At 43.3% G+C, this 16,778-nt stretch overlaps 1 protein-coding gene across 1 annotated transcript; it reads right to left on the bottom strand.

The window, feature by feature from the left end:
- Nucleotides 1-438: 438 nt before the first annotated feature.
- LOC108891691 (mucin-17-like) lies at nucleotides 439-15,424 on the bottom strand. Its single transcript, XM_051071138.1, is given in 14 exon segments — nucleotides 439-2,229; nucleotides 3,343-3,409; nucleotides 3,592-3,644; nucleotides 3,879-4,652; nucleotides 5,259-5,404; nucleotides 5,505-5,613; nucleotides 5,996-6,855; nucleotides 6,857-7,012; nucleotides 7,395-9,842; nucleotides 11,426-11,597; nucleotides 11,976-12,078; nucleotides 12,892-13,031; nucleotides 14,025-14,249; nucleotides 15,189-15,424. Coding segments are annotated over 12 exon segments (5,076 nt in total). The 5' UTR covers nucleotides 13,008-13,031; nucleotides 14,025-14,249; nucleotides 15,189-15,424; the 3' UTR covers nucleotides 439-2,157.
- Between the last annotated feature and the right edge of the window lie 1,354 nt (nucleotides 15,425-16,778).

Below are 16,778 nucleotides of genomic sequence, written 5' to 3'. Positions count from 1 at the left end.
TGTTTATCTGCATCTAAACCTTTTCTGAAAGACAAAGATATATATGAAAACATCCTTCACTAAAGTAATTAACTGAGATTTGTGGGTCAATAATTCTGCACTGATAATCAATATCTTAATCACTGTTGCTGGGGTAACATGAGTAGAGACCCAACACCTGAACCTCTGAGACACCTGCTCATAGGTTGGAGATTACAGTAAATTGTACTGTTTACGAGAAGGCTCTCTTTGGAGTGAACAGGGTACTATTATGAGACTGTTCCTTAGGATACAAATAACTACAGATTTCTTGATACATTTTGTTCTGCAGCAAACAGTGTTATGCAAACGTTGAATTTAATCCTTATTCAACAATATGTAAGAGTTAAAAGACAGATTCAAATAAAATAGATCAGTTTAGTTGCTCACATCATTTCCTGAACAGAAGTCAACACAAGGTAGATTTTCTGTAAATAGTTTAATATTAAATAAAAAAAGACTCCCATATAAAAAAGAAAGCTACAGTCCACAATTTAATCGTCTTTTTTTAAACATAAGTATTGAAAGCAAGGGGTAGAATGAGAAAAATACTTAATTACAATTCCCAGAAAAATTCACAATTGTTTTCTCTCTTGTCTCTTTCTCTAACAATATAAAATCAAAATAAAACACATTAACTGTACATATGTACAAATCTCCAAGTGTAGAAATTGCATAATCTGCTTTCTTTTTCACTTTTTATTCTTTTTTTCTTTTTAAATACAGCTAGAGATGCCAGTACTTTTGGGGCAGGGCAGTGTGTGGAGGAGAGCTCAAACAGTGATATGAGGAGACAGAGGGAGGATATTACTCCAAATCCACAGTAACACACAGACTCAATAGATCCACGTACGACGTCATCGCTCTCTGCGTTTTAAGTTTTCCAGCCATTCGTTCAGACAATCAAAGGACATACTGTACTTTCTATAAACTCAGGACTTCCTGCAAATGTTGTTTCAAACCTTTCAATTTCAATCCTTTTCCCAAACATTTATTTCGTGGCTGGTGGGGGGCAGGGTGAATGTTATGCAACAGATAATTACACAGTCTCCATCACACCACAGCTACAAGTAGTTCTTCACAGCAACAAATGACACAGCATGTGAAATGTAAGTGGGTTATCAAAGTGGGACAAATGGTGCTCAAAGTTTTTTTTTTTTTCCCTAAATTGTTCCCAATTTGTTGTGGCCCTCACAAATGTCAAAAAACAAGGCGTGTAAGATTCACTTGTAACAGTTCTCCTTGTCTGTTGGGAAACTGATGCATTATGTCATGAATCGGAGAGTTGTAGGAAAAAAAACTTCATTTTAAAAATGTTTTTCATAAATTATTAGTGATGTACATTTAGGGAAAATCTCACAGGATGTGGAATCAGGATTTTTTTTTAAGTGTCATAAGTGGTTGATGTAAACTGGCTGAGAAAGCTGATTGGGTGAACCACATTATTTTAAAAGTCTATTCCTTCTATTCTCTTCCAGCACCTTGCAGAACATCTCTTTGAAGTAAAACTGCTTTGTCTCTTTACCTTACAGATAGGGTCTCATTTACTAAAATGAAAATAAATTCAACTAATAGTTGGACAGTGAGGGGCTCAGCAATAGCACTGTTGTCCAACACACACTCAAGACACGTAAAAAGACACATCCACACACGTACAGACACACTTTCAACAGAGAGCATCGTTCAAGTAGATGGGCTTTATCCTGACTCACAGTTACACACTGATGAGAAGAAAACAGTACTCTTGTTATTTTTTGTGTTTTCTCACTGACGTAATTCTAACAACAACCATAATTAACAGATCTCTGATCACAATGTCAAGCAACCATTATTTTGTGAACTAGACCTAAGAGAAGACCTAAGTGAAAAAGTATCCACAAACTCTCTTCAGTTTTTTTTTTTTTTTTTTACTTTTTATAAATTAATTTTTCAGACTAGATCTCTCTCCTATGTGTTTTTCATAGTGGTTGCCATAACAATGGTTGACATGACAACAACATAATATTAGTGCAGTTGAAGTTAAAAAAAAAAAAAGGGTCTAAACAGTGGTGATGATGGTGGAGAGATGGAGGGGGGAAAGAGGGGCGTGTGGCTGCCTTCGATTGGTGAACAGCTCTGACTGACAGCTCCCTCCACCAATCACTGCCTCTGAGACCTTGCGCCCCGTCGCCTTCTGCCGCGAACTGACCTCTCAGGCTTCAGCAGTGCTGTCTGGGAACAAGGAACAAGAGAGAGAACTTCCTGTCACATCGGGCTTATCTCCTTTCCAGCTGCCCACTTTACCACTGCAGTCAGAACAGCACAATCACTCCCAGATTCCTAGCACAAAGCAGAAACCTTTCCCTGTAGCAAACACTTCATGTATAGAAAACAGTGTAAACTACAGAACACTGATGCTCTAACTTTCACTGATTCAGTGTCCTGCATTTGCATTTTTAAGGAATCTGAACAAAAACTTGAAGCCTGCTGCTTTTTGAGGTTAAAGATTAATTGTTGACCTTGAATAAACAATCTCACTGCAGGGTCAATTTATGAAATGGGAAACTCCATCTGCTTTATGTTTTATATATTTTATTCTATTATGAAAAAAGACTCTTTATGAGATTCTTTTTTAGATTACTTTTTATGTGCTACACTGTGATTGCTGTGAATAATCTGAAGGGACTGGTAAAGCAGCCATGTGATAATATGAAAATGTCACGATTCTACAGCCATGCTAGCAGCGCTGTGAGGCTGTACAAAGCTAAATGGTTAAGTCAGTATGCCCACAATGCTAATATGCTGGTGCTTTGCAGGTTTAATATTCACCATGTTGGTTAAAGGTGTTAGCATACTACCATTTGCTAATTAGTACTAAAAACAAAGCTAAGCTAAGGCTGATGAAAATGCTTTCTGCAGGTATTTGGTTATAAACCAAAGTACTGGGCAAATAAAAATTTTGTTGGCCCCAGAGGAAAAGTGAGAGGATCATCAAAGTCAGCTGAATTCATCATCTGGGGACCATGAACATCTGAAGGAAATTTAAAGGCAATCCATCAAATACTGACATATTTTAGTCTGGCCTAAAGACCGACTGGCCGGTAGGCTGACCACCAAACCAATCCCTACAGCCATGCTGCTAGCATGGCTAAAAATATGCCAAGCTGTTGGAAATTTAACAGCAGCATACTCATTAACATGGATAAAATACACCATGCTTTAAAGCATGACTGGTGGCTTGGAAAGAGTCTAACTCAGAACAGTTCAGTGAGAGACAATCAGCAACCAGCGCTGCTGATAATTAAATCAATAACCTGTGAGATACTGAGGGGAACTGAGTCTTACCGTAGCCTTGGTTTCCTCTAGTGCTGTAGCATCCATGTCTCTGAAATCTTCTAACACATTCTGTAGCCTGATCAACAAAGTAAGAAACACATTAGTACTGTAGCCAAATACATCTGATAGGACAGTTGTAATGAAAGATCAGCAAAACTAAAAGTTTGTCTAATGCATTGAAGATTACAGTGCAGTTCTATTTTTTCTGATTCTGTCTTGCTCATGTCTGGGAAATGAACTGTTAACAAGACAATTTACGTTTGTTTCCTTTTCCTTCCTCTTCTGACTCCACCTGCTGCTCCTGCTTGATCCTTGGGAGGTAGAATCAGAAATCAAATTACAAAAACACCATGAAAGCATCTATAAGTAATGTAAAATGCAGCCACTCAAGTCAGTCACAATGCTACATCCCTCTTTCTTTAGTTTTCAGCCCAACTTTAATACCAAAGTCCAGTTTCTGATGTCTCAGCAAGATGATGATGCAGTCCCACTTTGTGATATAAAACCGTTTGAATCTGAAGAAAACAGAATACCCAGACACTCACCCTTTCCTGTTCGGTGTGCAGCAATGTCCCACCTGTCTCCTCACTGGGCCGCCCACTGCATCCATCCCTGGGACTGAGGTACCCTGAATGGGGAAGATGCCCCTGCCTATCACCCCCTGCCTCCACAAAAGGGCACACAGCTGCAGCAGGCCCAGTACAGTCTGTCTTAGCCTCCTCCAAGTATATGGGTGGCATAGGAGGCTCTGGGTGAATATGTCCTTCTACTATGACTGGCTTCCTTTGTAAGGGTGACGTAGATCCGTCCTCAATGGGTTTGGGTGTCCCCTGGGCTGGGGAATGGGCTGCTGCTTCCAGGCTGAGTCGCGATAAATCTGGGTTGCGGAGGGAACATGCCCTACGGGGACTCAGGGAGACTGGAGCACTGGCCTGCGGCAGAGTTGTGACAGGGGTAGACGGGGTATGGTGCTCCAGAGGGAAAGAAACCGGCGGTAAGGCACAGAAGGGTGAAGTGGGGTCAGATGGCCCCAAGTGGGCCCCGTCTTCCTGCTCTTTAGCACTGACTTGAAGGAAGGAAGTATAAATCGTGTCCATGAAAGAGGTGTAAGGATCAATAACAGACCTGCCCTCAGATTCTCGCTGGGGGGGTGGGGTGGGTTCTTGGGCCGGGGCAGGAGCTGGAGGCGGAGCTGAAGCAGGACTGGGGACCACATCAGGAGCAATATGACTGGCTGGAATGTCTTCCTGTGGGGCAGGGCTTTGTGTATCCTGTATTGAGACTGGCTTCTCTCCCTCTGAGGGTGGTGCAAGGTTTAGCTGGAGGAAAAAAAAAAAAAAAAAAAAAAAGTTTAGTTCAGTCAGGCAGTCAAACATCCCAAAATAAATATTAGGAAACAATGTGTTTTCTCATTCAAGCAAAATGATCCAAAAGCAAATTATCCACTTTTCCTGACATATTTACTGCACAAATCCTGTAATAAGGCACAGAAAATATATAAGAGCCTTCAGCACTGCTCATACAGAATCGGATCTGAAATTTTGAAATACCAGCTGTACAGTACAGTGTCGAAAAATGAAAAGCTGCTACCTGTATATTTTGTAAATTGCTCTTTGCTAATGGGAGACAGAGAGTTGGAGTCAGAATTTAGTAAATCCATGGACATCAGATCTCAAGAGTAACTCGTACTGGTGGGTACAAATAAGAGAGCAGCGTTGCAATATTAGCACACTGAGATGGACAAAACACAGAGTGCAGTAAGAGAAAGGGTCCTTTATATGCCCACGTCGGCCCAGATTCCAACCTTTAGGATTGGCTTGGAACATCACTATTGAATCCAAGTGCATACGTCTACAATAACATTGTTGTTTAGGTGGTAACCTATTGATACAATTGAGCCTCTAAGCTACTTTCCAGTTACCTACCTGTATGTTGTTGAGCAAATTGATGGCCCCATCAGGACCCTGCAGCAGAGGCATGCCTAAAGCAGAGGTCTGGACTGGGGGTAGGAGGATGGAACCTGGACCAATCCCCACCATATTATGGAGTCCTGTGATGCCAGAAAGGTCTCCTACAGAAGACACATTTCATAGATACACTGATATAATGGCTTACTGCTACAGAGGGCCTGCGGTTTTAAACGTTTTTCTAACATACTGTCTTTAACTCACCTAATACAGCAGAGTTAAGCAAAGTGGGAAGTAACTGTTGGAGGATGGGGTTGTCCTTGCCTTGGAGAGATAGGGGTATGAGAGTGTCAACACCAGCATCAGCAGGTACCTAAAGAGTAGAGTAGAGGACAGGAGAAGAGGGGATTTAAGTTTCAGGCAAATTAAAAAAGAAAAGAAAAAATGTAATGTGTGGGCCAGAGAAGTAGAGAGACATGACTCAAATTCTTGTCTCTCTTGGTCAAATGTTTCAACTCTAATGCATAAAGACAGACACACTATAACTAATCTAAACAAACCATGGAGTCTGAGGGGGGCCTTATTTAAAAATTGTTGAGGGGAAAAAATATTTTACAAATACAGAAATTTCTGTGTTTTGAGGAAACTAACACAGAGAAAATCAAAGGAGCAGTTAAGGAAATGAGCTCATAGGTTTTTCAAGTGAAGCTAGGAGGAGCTAAGAGGAAAGAGCTATAGGATACAGGGGAGCCTACCTGAGGTTGGGTATGTTGGGTTTGCTGCGTGGGAGCTAATTGGGTGTGGGGAGGCGGGTGGAGCTCGGCAGAGCTCAGGGCAGCAGTGAGCAAGGCAGGGCTGAGGGGCAGGAAGGCTGCAGGGGGAGGGGTAAGAGCAGCAGGAAGGAGCAAAGACTGCAGGGCCTGGATAGTGCCCTCAGCTCCTGGAGGAATGGGGAGAAGGCCCTGGGCGACCTCCAAGAGCCCTGGGCCGGGTAGAGTAGATGGATCCAGGAGGCCAGAAGCCTTATCCAGAGTGAGGCCCTCCAATGTGGTGGGGATTTGTTGTGGCTGCTGGAGAGGAACTTCCAAACTGACCTGGCTCAACTGACCCAGCCCAGACAGAGGTAACAAAGGTGCCTGCTGTTGCCCAAGCAACAAGGACGCCATAAGCAGAGCCTGAAGGCTAGGTTTTTCTGTTAGCCCTAAATCAGCTTCCTGCCCCGGAGTAGGGGTTGAGGCTGGGGGTGGGAGCGGGTTCAATAAGCCCAAAAGGTTAAGAGGCAACTCCCCTTGGGCACCACTCAACAATGGCAACAGGGGAAACAGAGGATTGTTATTTATCTGTTGTTGTTTCTGTTGTTGATCCTGGTTTTGCTGATGTGTGTCTTGTTGTATCAGCAACTGCTGCTGCTGCTCTGATTGCTGCTGCTCTGCAAGATTCTGTGGTGTTTGTAGTGTAGCACTGGCAGGGGGTATCTGTGCATGTTGTCCTCCCAACCACAATCCCCCTAGGGGCAATGAAGCAAGGACTGTTGGGTCCAGGAGGGATGGTAGACCCCCTGTGGATGACAGCAGCTGGAGCAGCTGCTCTTGGTTCATGAAGGGGAAGGCCTCTGCCAGAGGTAAGGAAGTGGTTGAGTCCGCGACAGCTGAGGGGGGGGGGATTGTTATTATCCCCAAGACGAGAGGAGATGGTGGGCCCAGGACTATTGGCTGCTGGAGATTTGGTCACTGTGGTGTCCTTCGGGTCCACGCATCCAGGCTCCTCTGGCTCTGCAGAGAGAAGAGACATAAATCATTCACCTCTGCTCAGGCCGATTTATCAATCAAACTTTTTTTTTTCCCCACACAGGTTTTAACTGTGATGGCTGACTCTAGAGCAGAATTGAGTGTAGACAGTTAGCTAGAAAACAGCATTAAGATTCAGAAGCTAGCAATGACACATCAATAACAAAAAGTATGTGCACTCACATCAATCTAAAGAAACACCCATAGAGGGTGCAATCATGAGGGGAAAAAAGTATCCATCAAGCATCTTAAAGCATATGGGCATCTGTAAAGCCTGATTAACAGGAAGAGCTCATGACCGCACACAAAAGCAAAAAGTTTGGGTTATATCGACTACCAACATACTTTGACAGAAGAATATCCTCACCTGCAGTGTGATTTCCTTGGGAAGACATCTCAACATCAGTGGTACGGTCGGAGGAGCCGCCCTCCCCCTGTGGCACAGTGGAAGATGCTGCGAGAAGGGCCAGGACATGGTTGCTAAGATCAAGAGGCTTTGGGGAGGTGGATATTGCCATAGAAACACTGCCTTGAGAATGACTCAGGTCCATTGATGTTGACATGCCGTTACTACTGATCTCTACTGCCACAGTGCCCTCTGGTGTGGCTTCCTGCAAAGATGCCTGGGAAACAGAATCTACTGTAGGAATGTGACTCTCAGTTGGTTCATGGTTGTCTGAGGGAGTTGGAGACGTATGCTGTGATGGGCTGCTGCTGTTGTGTAAAGCTACATTTGAGTTTGGCGGCACTGTTGAAGTTGGAGAATGTCTTTCTTGAGGACTTGATTTAGTTGACTGAGAGTGTGAATGAGACTGCACTGATCTGAACTGAGAGGATGTGGGAGGAGGAGAGAGTGGATGTGGCACAGAAGGCAGAGGATTAGTGTCATTGGTTCGGCAGGGTGACCGGCTCTGCGGGTGCCTGAAGTTAGAATGAGGAGCGGGAGAGGGGGGCGACAGTTTGGGGCTCTGTTTATTAGTGTGTCCACCTCCTTCAACAGACACAGATCCAGGCTGAGCAGATGCAGAAGTGGATGCTGAAGCTGAGGCCTGCGCATTCTGTACACTGAGCAGGTGTAACAGAGCAGATAGAGGCTGAGTTGGAGGATCCAAGCCAAGAGGTGTAGGTGTCAGGACTGTAGTGAAATCCAGAGCTTCGTTTTGTCGAGGAGGCCTGGAAAGGTGTGCTGTCTGCCGAGGAGCCGGCAGCCTGGTCATCTGCCCGGGGAGGAGAGGATGATGGGTTTCCAACAAGACAGCATTCTGGTTCTGCACAGCTGAGGTAGAGGAGGAGGAGGAGTGTGAGGAGGTGGTGGAGGAAGATGAGGAAAGGTTGATAACTGTAGCAGAGACAGCCTCTCCTGGTGGGGTCTTCCGTGGCCCATTAGCCAGCTGCTGGGTGTCTCTTAACATGCTGAGCACTGTCGGAGATCGCCGTTGCCTCTTCCTGTGCGACGCATTACGCTCTGCTGTGGGAGGCAGTTGGGGCAAAGAGGAAGCCAGGGACTGGGCCAGAGAGTGGGATGGAGGAAAGAGGATGGCGGAGGCTGCTGCAAGGGAGGGATGGGGAGGCCTAGTAGAAGCGATGGAGGAGGGAGGGTGGCTGTTATGTAAAGTGCTGTTTGTTACCTTTGATGACTGTTGGTGTTGTGCATCTTTCAAGACCTCCAGAGAAGAAGGCAAGCTCACTGCATTGCTGGCTGCATTTGAGCTCTGGCCCTGGGTTATCTGGTTAGCCAGCTGAGCCTTGGCAGCCGCAGAGAGCAAGTTACTCGCAGGGAAAGAAGTGGAGTGTGGCATTTTTCCCTGATGGCTGTGGTGGTGGTTCAGAAACGGCCCCAGAGGTAAATTAGAGGGGCCTGCAGAGTTCAACCCAAAACCTGTAGGTCCTGCGCTGGAAGTCTGACTCATGATAGTCTTTGAGGGCTTCGAGGAGAGAGCATGAGGGTTGCTACTGCTTTGGTTGGTCAGTAAGGAGGGGTTATTAGGGTTTAGGAGGTGGTGGTTATTAGTGCTGCTGTTGCCTGAGTTCTTAAACTGCTCCAAGATATCTTCCAGCTTGTACTTTGGAAAGTGTGGGTTGGGGTTTGGGGAACCACCAGGGAGAGGGGAGTGTGGAGAGGAAGAGGTGGATTTCCTCCGCTGAGACAAGTTACTTCCCATCTGTCCTCCTCCTTCTGAGCCTCCGCCCTGCTCAGAGAGAGGGGAAGGAGAGGCTGAGGGGTGGCGGGTCCGCTGGTGAGGGGAAACACAATTCATGTTTTGAACAGAGGGTGAGAGGGAGGGGGATGGAGGGAGGGTGGAGCCTCCTACAATGACACCATGAGGATGATGAGCATGAGTCTGTCCTCCTCTTGCTCCTCCACCAAGAGTCATAGGGGAAGAGGGAGGGGGTGAAGAGAGGGGCCCTAGCCGAGGAGAACCAGGGGTCTCTGGCGTTTTGGGTGTTCTTTGACCTTGGCTGATGTTCTGAGGAGTGGGCGTGCGGGGCGACCTCTGGGCAGCGCTGTAAGATGGGAATGAGGGGTTGGAGGAGGAGGTGGAGGACGCAGGGAGAGGAGGAGGCTGGTGAAGCCTTCTCAAAGTGTCTAAGGGATGGTGAGAGTTTGTGCCTGGGTGAAGTATGGGGGAGGAACCATTATAAGGGTAAATAAACTGGTGGGAGGATTTGGGGCTGGCACAGGGATTTGCGTGGAAGTTGTTGTGGGGTCGAGCAGGGACTGGATGGAGTTTGGGATGGTAAATGCCACGGTCCTCTTCTTCCCGCTCCACAAGTACCCCCTTTGGATCACGGCTGTCCACTCGACTGCTCACCTCTGGAAGTGGACACACACAATCACAGTCAAAGCTTGTTACTTCATTTCTCTCCTTTCACAAAGGGTCTATTAAACAATTAATAAACTAATTACTGTGTATGAACATTATGCCATAATAAGCAACAGAGTTAATTCTCAGGAAACTGATGTTTAATTTTTTCCAGTTTTATCAGCTGTTAGTTTTAGAAAATCGGATATGTGTGACTACAGAACAAGTGTCAAAGAATGGAGCACCACAATATGACTCTTGAGGGGAGTGAGGGGAGCCGCTGAAGGCAAAAAAGGATGAGACTTTATTATGTTAAATGTGCACAAATGCAGGCACTTAATGGCATGAAAAACACACACAAGGCTTGGATCAGCAGCTACTCCACACGAGCCCAAAACACAAAACTGCATACCTCAATATTTCATACAAGTGCATGGTCATAAGGGCTGCTGTTAAACATATCTAAAAAATCAGTCAGAGAGTGCCTCAGTTTGTGCTAATAGGTTACATTAAAATGTTTTGGGTCCAAATGGCTCCTCACTCCCTTGAGGAAGTCATACCCTTTCTAAACCCACATGTAAAAGCTGATGATGATGATTATGTACTTGTTATTTGCCCAACAACACATCTAAGCAAACAAAGTATCCACCAAACACACATTGTAATTTTTGCTGAACATCTCCTGTTCCCCATGTGGAAGTACATTAGTGTTATTAAAATATCAGGGCTTTCAATTCTGTGTGGCTGACAGCTGCTGCACTAACCAGTGCTCTTTTTTCAATCCCACACCCACTTGCTCCCACAGGATTTCCAACCATCACTGCCTGCTCCCACTGATGCAGAATCCCATTCCCGCCTACTCATGTGGTGATTCTCATCATACGCAACAGTATTTTTTTATTTTTTTAATCGAAAATCTGTCTGACCCTTCCCACAGGAAAAATAAGATGCATTTAGCACTTTTATGGATATTGTATGACACAGCAGGAACTAAATATTGATCTAAAAATGATGGATCATGTCACTGTTGCTCTGATATCTAATGCCATATTAACAAATACAAACCAGACAGTAGAGGGAGAGTATGGAAGAACTGCATTTGGGGGCATATGGTTTTCTGGAGGAGTATTTACATGCAGGGTTAAGCCTGATAATAAAAGCCCCTCATACTCTCAAAAATGAAATTTCATCTCTAATTCATCCCACAGCGATGACGAGGCTGACTGTGCACTCCCACACACATTAGAGTTAATTTGTGTTGGGTCCGGTGGGAGCTGCTAGATCATGGTCCCATCCTAGCCCTAGATGTGAGGTTATTACTGTGGATACAGGACACTCAACCCCTACACCAACAGATTTAGTGGAAAAAGGTGCAGATTTTGTTACAATCTGAAACACCTTACAGAGACTTCATCCACATCATACATTCAATTTAACATTTCCTACATGAGGCTGGTCGGCATCTGTTTAGTAAATCTATAGAAATTAGTATAGGACAGGTTTTTCAACAGATGTCTATTGAACTGTTTGATAATACACAGGTATAGGAGTAGCATGTCTCATCTGTAGTATGTCTAAATGCTTCAAAATTTACCTGGATGATGAAGGTTGGCGAAGGGCAGCTGTGAGGCCTGCATACTGCGACACAGAGCAGCCATCGCTACCACTTTCCTGCGGTGGTTACACAGTTTGGTCATGTCCTGCTCTGTTTTGCCTAACGGCTGGCTGTGCTGTTCCACCTTCACTCCCACGGTGAAGTTGAAAACCTGTAGGATATCAGATAAAAGTGGATTAAAGGGACGCAGATAGAACTCTTTTCCTGACATTTAATTAAATCTAAGACAGTTACAGCACCAGCTGGGGTTATTTCACACTTGTGTGCATTCTTACACGAGGATCACTGCTTATTGTGTCTGAACAAAAGACTGTTCAGTGAAACTAACCCACCACATTGGTCAAGTGAGTTTAGAGGTTAAAAGGTCCTCATCATTTTGTTTAAATAGGAGTATGTGGATAGGTGCAAACTGAAGTGTTTATTATTTGTGGATGCAACAGTAGCAGTACTGCAATATTGATTCATGGAGAGAGAATGAGTTCCACATCATCAAACACGCAAAAATTTATAACTTTTACATCGGCTTTACCTTGTGAATGATGAGTGGACACTCCAGACCACATTTGCAGGTGCCATCGGTCAACAGATAGGTCTTGACCTCGTCTAGACAGGACAGGGCAGTGCCACTGGGACTAAAGGAAGAGGGCAACAATAAACTGTTACAGAAAACTCAAAGTGAATTGAAAAGAATACAGACAAAGGTATTTTTCAGACCTGAACACGCATCAAGATCTTCATATTTAAATTAAAATTGAGATTTGAGGATCTGAAGGACTTCAAGCCATCTGCAGAGTTGCACACACAAACTGAGAGATGCTGTGTTTTAAGTGGCTGTTCAGACAGTCCTGCTGTATTAAAGAAAATCTGCAATCCCATTTTAGCCGAGTAAATTTAAATGAGAACACAAATTTAGAAATTAGAATTGTAGATCAAAAGAGAGAAATGGAAAGTCCACCCTTAGATCTGACGGATCTTAATTAAAAATAGATAAGGCTTCCATAATACAGCCCCAAAACTTACTTTCAGCATACATTGAGCGTGATAAGACAAATACTCTATAAAATTTTACATGCTTTAATTTGGAGCAAGATCCAAACCACTGTTCTGTGAAATATGTGCATTCAAATTGAAATAAACTCATCTGCCCTGAGCTGGCTAAGGAAAATAAAGCAACAGGAAACCTTTATTGGAAAAAACAGCATCTTTATGCAGTATTTTTACTAGAAATCCACAGAAGCCACAGTCATCTTTTCTGGTAATATTCATCCAAATAGGTTAGCAAAACCAGCACTCTCAGTTCTCCAAAATAAATTATTTAGCTCACACATATACACATTCATACATGTACACATTAATAAGCTTTCACGTCAAAATCATTTGTCAAAATATTGATAAATATCTGCAATAAGTCTGCATGAGCTTTCACTTCAACTGAGCCAACATACCTGACATAGATCACCTGTCCACCCTCCACTCTCCTCTGCCAGCCGATGGGGACGTGTATTGCAGTGGTATGGACCCCATCCTTGTCCCCACTGACAGTCTCACTGCCTCCCATCATTTTGTAGCTGCAGCCTGCCAGCACCTTGGAAAGGCAGCCAATGTTATCACATCTTTTTTTTAATCTCATGAAATGAAGGTCATTTTATTTAAAGAGCCAGGAGTTTTGCTTTAAAATGTTACATATCACCTTGGACAAAAAAATCCTTCTTCTGTATTTACAAAGTCAATGTCTTTGCCTAAAATGTGTTCATTTTTTAAGTTATGGACTAATGATGTCTTACAGTGTAACTAGCATTCAATAATGAATTTCACTTTTGTAATTTTTTTCAATGACAACTGAATGTCACTGTAGAATGACACTTTGTCGCTGCTTATAATATGCAAGCTTGTTACAAAGAGCTTTCAAATAGTCAAATCAAGTTTATTTTTATAGCCCAAACTCAGCAAAGCCTCCAAACTCAGCTGAACTTCCTTTATGCACACATGCAACTACAGTTTGTTGCATGTATCAGTGTAGTTTGTTGTGCCTCACAGTCACTAAATAAGTAAACACATGCATGCATAAAATGGATGAACGAATGTCTCTGCAGTGAAGTCTACGGGATATCACTGCTCTAATTAAAGCAACCTGCATGCCAAATGTGTGGGCCACATGCATGTGATTACACAACACCAAATGTCATCGTCAAACATCAAATATTACAAAATTTAACCTTGACACTATGATGAAATCAGCCTAAGTTTAACAGAATCATGAAACATGCGCACAGCAAGAGCTGATAATTAATGTATTACACAATTTCAAAGTCACTTACTGAGACTTTACTTTCTGCCTGTCTTCTACATGCCCAAAAAGGTCTCACAAAGTGCCCAACATTTACTATCCTTATTGTTGCTCCTGACAATTCAAGCCTCCACATAATGTTGTCACTGACATTTGAAAATTAAAATATGATGTACAGTCATCACCACTGGGTGTGGCCATAGCAAAAGTTTAGTATAGAGAGCAAATATTTTAGTTTGCTGTCAATGCAAAGTAATGAAAATAAGAATAAATAAAACACATTTTGCATACCTTGTCATCTTTGGGAAGCCAAGATCTGTTTTGGCTAGGGTATCCACTGTCCAATGTACATGCTGGTGGGTTAGAAGCACACAGACTGCCAGTAAAACCTGACTTGATGTCCAAACACCTGGACTTTCCCCAGCTATGAGGCAGATCCTCAACCTAGAGGATGACTCCAGCAGATTTATTTGTTCAGTTCACATCAGAGTAAGGGCTTGCATGAAGATGGAGAGTCTGCAAAGAAAGGTGGAGGTGGATTATGTAATCTGACAGGGAGAATCAGGGTAAATAACTCACGCAGTAAACCACTTCCTGAAATTGATGTGATCCAAGCGTACTTTTAAAAAAAAAAGCAAAAGATTACATCAGATACATAACTCTCTTTAAAAAAGAAAACAACTTCAGAACAAGCTGCGGCTACTTTGAAGTGGGAGGGTGTGTTTGGATAGGCCCGTGGTACACTGGATGTTCAGATACAACATAGAGCAGCCGTTTTTCCAAGACGCTATCAAGCTAGCACCACGGACGCAGCTTGAAATAAAATCTTGAAGGAACTCCGCTAAAGTCGCCATATCTGCAGTGTGCAGCCATGAAACAATATCTCCACAACTACACGGCAGCTAGCAGCTAAGCTAACCGCTAAGCTAACAGGCTACCCTACTTTGTACTGTTGTCGTGACAGCTGTCAGGCGCACAAAACACTCCGATGTGAAACTCTTGCGTGTTAGCTACGGTACCAAGAAACGAGCAATGCACAACACAGCTTCACAAAAATTACTCCATAGATATGGCCATCAGATTTCCCTTATTTACTCACTGACAGGCGTTAGCTAGCGTTAGTGTTAGCGGGACTTACGACCCTCTCTCTCCCTGCTGGCGAAGTTTTGGAGTCCTGGCTTTTCTGGGTCGCGGGAGAATCAAGAGTTAGCTGGTTAGCTAACGGACTAGCCACAGAGTGTTTTGAAAACGGCCGATACTTAAAAAATAACCGTAAAATAGATAATTCCGCCGTTCAAATCACGTATTCGCGCGATCAGTCAGCTTTCGGTGTTTATGCGACGTCTGCCAGTCGGATTTAAAAACAAAGGGCAATAACGCTTCATTTTCCTGCGCCTGGGATGTCGGTGCTAACGCCAGCAGCTAGGCTAGCAGAGCTAACTGACTGAAATTTACTTGATTGTGGAGAGTCCCAACAACACTGGAGGATGTCCCGCTCCCGCTGCTCAGCTATCCAGTCGTCACTTTGCTCTCTGTTCTGCTAAACCGTCTTGCATTCAGATGTATTCCAATAATCATGACGACCCATGTAATCCCAAATTCACAGTTGCCCACTGTTTTTTACAGATTCCGAGCAAAAACATAAAAAAATAATGGAGTTTTCTGTCGAGCATGCGCACTCAGTGCTCAGGGAGTATTGTACCCGACATGCACCGGGACCTTTGTAGTGCTGCTCCAGACAGACATGAGAGCGGAGCAGCCTGATGGAGGACATGATAATGACACAATAATAACAGGCCCGGGATTCATGTCTGCTCCTCACGAGTTTGCACACATGCCATGCTCACCTGATTCAACTGAATTTCAACTCAGAAAACATAGTTTATCAAGATACAGAAATAAAGTGTAAAACATGTCCACAAATATGTATATTTTAGTATAAAATGTATTAATGCATATCACATCAGCTCATCCTTTCATTCCCATGTGAAATTATGCGTAACTCAGTTGCCAGTTCATTAGATACACCTGGTTAAAAAAGGTATTCTTATGCAAAAGTCTGCAATTAATTTTTACCTTTGTGAAGGTTACAATGTTCAGTTTTTTATTTTCAGTTTTTTATTTTTTGGTAATTTGACAATTATAAGTTTGTTTTGTAATAGCATATGCACCACTAAAGCACACTATAAAATAAACTGACACCTGAAATATTCCATGATCTTGAGTCCCTGTCTTGTGGAGGGATTCTTGAGTTCAAATGCAAATTTCTAAATTTATTTGTACCATATAAAGTTCCTAATTTAACTATTATATATACAGAAAGTGGGAAAAGGGGGTGGTCATTTGGGGCCCACAACTCATGTTTGGCCCAGGACCTGTAGATGGTTTATCTGGCCCTGATTTTAGCCTCTATAGCACCACCACCAGGACAAACTCTCAACTTTCAGGTGAGCCGTTGGTTGTAAATGCACATTTGCAGCAACCATTCATACTCCTAACAACTCTGATTTTACTGATCCCATGACCCACCTCCTCAGACCACCATCTGGGTCATGGTGACCTGATTAGATATTCTATCATCTACTCATAGTAACAAGGCCTGTGAAAATTAAAGTGTGAATCTGTAGACCTGTGCCAGCTACTATTAAGGCTGTAGGAGTTTTAAAGAAATGATCAAGATGACTTGATACACTTACACTCACCTCTACATATGAAGTAGTCTAGGTGTAGACAGTAAGAATACAACAGGTCCTGGTCCAGTGTAAGAGCACAGTACAATATTGCATAACCCACAAACAGGGCAGCAGCCAGGGTTTTAGAAACACAGAGTTCATGATTAAAAATTCCTCCTACGCAATACTTTCCCCCCACATTTTATTCACTCTTTTACCTTTTAAATCTTTAAAACATTTTCTGTAAATGTTTACCTCCACACATGATGGTGTAATGCTGAGTCAAAAACAGTAAAATAACAGCATCTTTATTGCTGGCTGCAATGCTGCACAACCACAATAATTCATATACACACATTTAACACAGCACTGA

This window comes from Lates calcarifer, linkage group LG6, assembly GCF_001640805.2.
Source record: "Lates calcarifer isolate ASB-BC8 linkage group LG6, TLL_Latcal_v3, whole genome shotgun sequence".
Taxonomy (NCBI): domain Eukaryota; kingdom Metazoa; phylum Chordata; class Actinopteri; family Centropomidae; genus Lates; species Lates calcarifer.
Note: the sequence above shows the minus strand (reverse complement) of the source record. Positions and strands in the feature narration are given on the sequence as shown.